The sequence below is a fragment of the Acomys russatus genome, chromosome X, assembly GCF_903995435.1.
Source record: "Acomys russatus chromosome X, mAcoRus1.1, whole genome shotgun sequence".
Classification (NCBI taxonomy): domain Eukaryota; kingdom Metazoa; phylum Chordata; class Mammalia; order Rodentia; family Muridae; genus Acomys; species Acomys russatus.
This window is the reverse complement of record NC_067169.1, coordinates 78,986,269-78,990,364: the sequence shown is the minus strand read 5'-3', so window position 1 is coordinate 78,990,364 and position 4,096 is coordinate 78,986,269. Positions and strand designations below refer to the sequence as shown.

The 4,096-nt window shown below is 39.7% G+C and overlaps 1 protein-coding gene across 1 annotated transcript; it reads left to right on the top strand.

Annotated features, from left to right (window-relative positions):
* The first annotated feature begins 296 nt into the window (after positions 1 to 296).
* Positions 297 to 2,311, top strand: Tmsb15b (thymosin beta 15B). The gene is made up of 2 exons (XM_051141644.1): positions 297 to 405; positions 2,099 to 2,311. Exons 1-2 carry the CDS (start codon positions 306 to 308, stop codon positions 2,134 to 2,136), a joined length of 138 nt encoding a protein of 45 aa, XP_050997601.1. The 5' UTR covers positions 297 to 305; the 3' UTR covers positions 2,137 to 2,311.
* The last annotated feature ends 1,785 nt before the right edge of the window (positions 2,312 to 4,096 follow it).

Below are 4,096 nucleotides of genomic sequence, written 5' to 3'. Positions count from 1 at the left end.
TTTTACCTTTGCTGGGGTTGTAAAAGTTGGGCACCGCCCCACCCCCACCCCGCCACCCCGGATTTCTAGAGTATCTTAGTTTCTAGAGCATCTTCATCTGCTGTCATTTACTGCCACAGAAAGGGGTAATGCTTTACAGTCAGAGTACTGTAAGAAAAACATGACTTTCCAAGATATGTCATTTTCCTGTTGAAAAGCGGATGCAAAATGTACATTGATAGTTAACGAATGTTTTAGCTGCTATTCTTAGTCTGATCATAATTCTAGTAGGTAACATTACTTTTTGGGTCTTCCTTCCAGTCAAGATGAGTGACCGCCCAGACTTGTCCGAAGTGGAAAGATTTGACCGATCAAAACTGAAGAAAACTCAAACGGAAGAAAAAAATACTCTTCCGTCGAAGGAAAGTAAGTAATGAGGTTTCTACTTGACGTGAACAGTATTGAAAGTTAGTATAGTTGGTTAACAAACCTATGTTCTATTGAATTTTCCACAAAGTAAAATATTTATCAGTTTAAAATACCCAAGAGGTGATTTTGTTATTAGGAATAGGCATAGCAGACACCAGTAGTATAAAGAAATTAAAACTTTCTTGTTGGAAATTACAAAACTCATATTAAAATAAATCTTGGAATATTTGACTTATCACTAGAAAAAAAAAACCTGTGTACACTTTTAACCATGTGGTATTTTCCTGCATTGACAAATCTGAGTTTGTGATCTTGTCCCCCTAGTGAACTATGCAGATACTGCACTTCTGATCTTTTCTACCTAATGACAAATAAAATGGAGTAAATTCAGACCTTGAATACACTTCATGCTCTCAGACTCAGAGGATCAGTGTTACTCCTCAGAGTCACATCTTACTAGAGAATCTCCAAAAATAATCCACAAATTTGTGCTATGTTTTTTGTTCCACCAAAATTACTCGAGAGTTCCAAAACTAGACAAAATTGTTTGTAGAGGAATGTTAATTCAGAACATGGCTGTTCTGGCAAGAGATCATATTCAAAGATCTTCTAGGTCTGTGTGATCCAACTGGAATACAAACACTCCTTTAACCCAGGAGACAGAGCAAACATCTGAGTTCAAGGCCAGCCTGATATAGAGCAAGTATTAGGTAAAGAAAAGCTTAGGTCCAGGCATGGTGGTACATGCCTTTACTCCCAAACAATGAAGATAAAGTTAAGTTTGTAGAAGGAAGCACCTATGTTTGAAAGTGATGTTTAATTGAGTGGCAGAAAAGGTGACAAATCAGAGAAGCTTTGACAGAATAGGATATGAGAAAAGAGAGGAAATGGAAGCTACTTAAGAGGCAGTTTTACCAGGGCAGTTATAGAGAGATGGGTTGCAGAGAGAGAACTCAGGTGAAGACTGAGCGAGCCAGAAAATGAGAAGAAGCCAGAAGATTAGAGCAGATTGCTGAGTTACTGGGCTGAGAGAGAAGCCAGATTAAATGGGTCAGCTGGGAGAAGAGTTTGAGCCGGAACAGCTGAGTTGGACCAGCCATCCCAGAGCTCAGAAAGAACAAGTAAGGGTGAGCTTATTCAGCAGTAAGTCTCAGAGGCTTAAAACATTCCAGGCCTAGGTTAGATTATACAGAGGCTAGAAGCTTCTAGGACTAGACCTAGGTTAGCAGAAGGAGTCAGTAGATCTCCCAGACAACAATTGAACAGGCAAATAAAAGTTAACTATTACAGTTGTTTTGAAATACTACTTTTTTATTGAATCATGATAGATAATTGTTATAATGGGAGCAGTATAAATCTACCTCAAATGGAATGGTAAAGCCCAAAGTTGATTCAGATCCCAATGGATATTAAAATGGTTAATGTGTACTCCCTATCACTTTGTGAGCATTTGTGTGTGGTACCTTACTTAGTATTCTGAATTTAAAGCATATATGATAACCACTTAAAGACTTAGCCCAGACTTCTTTTTAATGGTGCTGGGTTTTAAACCCAGTCTTTACTTCATACTGAGCAAGCACTGTAGTACTGCGCTCCATCACACTGTCTGATAGCAAAGAACCCTCAGAAGAAGCTAGACATAGTAGAAGAATTCTCCCCTAATGATATTTTTATTTCTTTTTATCCTTAGCCATCCAGCAAGAGAAGGAGTACATTAAGAGACCATAAAATGAGAATCTCCTTCCAACAGCAACTTCAACATGGCCTGGCAGTCTTTGCTTTAGGCTTGTTTCTGTAAACCTATGGGATTGTAAGGTTTTAGGCAGTTGCTAATGGATTCTCACTTTTACCACATTGGCTGAAAGGTCAGCATTTGCCAATGATCATTAAAATGTGTTCTTAAAACTGCTCACTGGTGTGGATATTCCATTGTCTGGAGCCTTGCCATTGATGGCCTTGGTGCGTGTGGTTTTTCACTTGCAAGGCAAGCCGATTTTAACCTACAGTGAGGGCCTCAACTGCTTTAGCATCTCCTGAGGGTCTATGCTTTAGCAGCTCCTCCAGTTTATTTTCATTTCTAGTGTAACACTAAATTAAACATAATCACAAACTTCCTTTTGCTAAGGGATGAGGTTACACGAGGGCACTTTTTAAAAAGCTTTAAAAATTTTATTAATTTATTCAGATTACAACTAAATTGTTATCCCATTCCTCCCTCCCTCCTGCTTTCACCCTATTCCCTTCCCTAGATCTATGACCAAGGGGGACCTCCTCCCCCACTATATGGTCATAGGCTATCAAGTCTCATCTTGGTAGCCTGCTTATTCTTTCTTTGAGTGCCCTCAGGCTTCCCCACCAAGGGGTGGGAGTCAAATATGGGCACCAGAGTTCATGTCAGAGTGATTCCCCGCTCTCCACATAACTGTGGAGAGTGTCCTGACCATTGGCTAGATCAGAGTAGGGGTTCAATGTTTACATGTATTGTCCCTTGGTTAGTGCAATAGTATGGGCAGCCCCCACGTCCGACCCCCCCCCCTGCCACTGGGCCCTGATCCACCCATCACGATGTTCTTGTAGGGTCCTTGTATTTCCCCATCTCCTATATTTGTCTTACCTAGAGTCCCAGTGGGATGTCCTCACATCTATCCCAATCTCCTGGTAAGTAAAGATTTTCATGGGACATGACTTTGGGCTAGTGCCCAATTATCAGTGAGTATTTACTATGTGAGTCTTTCTGCTTCTGGGTTAACTCACTCAGGATGATCATTTCTAGTTCCATCCATTTGTCCACAAATCCTTGTTTTTAATAGCTGAGTAGTATTCCATAGTGTATATGTACCACAGTTTCTTTATCCATTCTTTTACTGATGGACACTTAGGCTGTTTCCAGGTTCTGGCTATTATGAATAAGGCTGCTATGAACATGGTTGAGCAAATTTTCTTGTTGTGTGCTGGAGCAATCTGGGTATATTCCAAGGAATGGGATAGCTGGGTCTTGAGGAAGTCCTATTCCCAGTTTTCTGAGATAGCGCCAGATAGATTTCCAAAGTGGCTGTACTAGTTTGCATTCCCATCAGCAATGAAGAAGTATTCCTCTCTCTCCACATCCTCGCCAGCATGTGGTGTCATTTGAATTTTTTTATTTTAAGGGGCACTTTTTTTAAAATTAAAAATGTTCGGGTGAAAACCTCTTGAACAGACTGTGCATATGTGAAATGTTAGGCAGTAATGTGAATAAATGCCCTTATTTTGGAATGAGGGAATGGAAACAGGACCTAAGGTGATCTCTATAGGATATAAAAAGATCACTTTGATTCCTTAAAAGTGTTTTTCAACTTAATGGAAACACCCAAACTTAGATTTGGATGGGGAAGGAGCAGGAGAAACTTGATAAAAAAACATAACATTTTAAAGACAACAGGGTCTTCCACTGAGTGGGTTTGGGGTGTTACAGACAAATTACTCCCAGGAATCAGAGCTGTGTACACCTTATGAAATATCATTAAAGATTCTTTTACTTTTCCAAAAGCTCAGAGTGTGGCATCAGAGAGCTGATGCTGTCCAGAGACCCCTTTGCTCTCTGAGGTATCTTCAAAACTTCCTGTTTTTCCATTTTAAGGATTTATTTTATTCATGTATGTATGTGTCTGTAAGAAAAAAAACATACAGAGATGAATAGTAAGAGTAT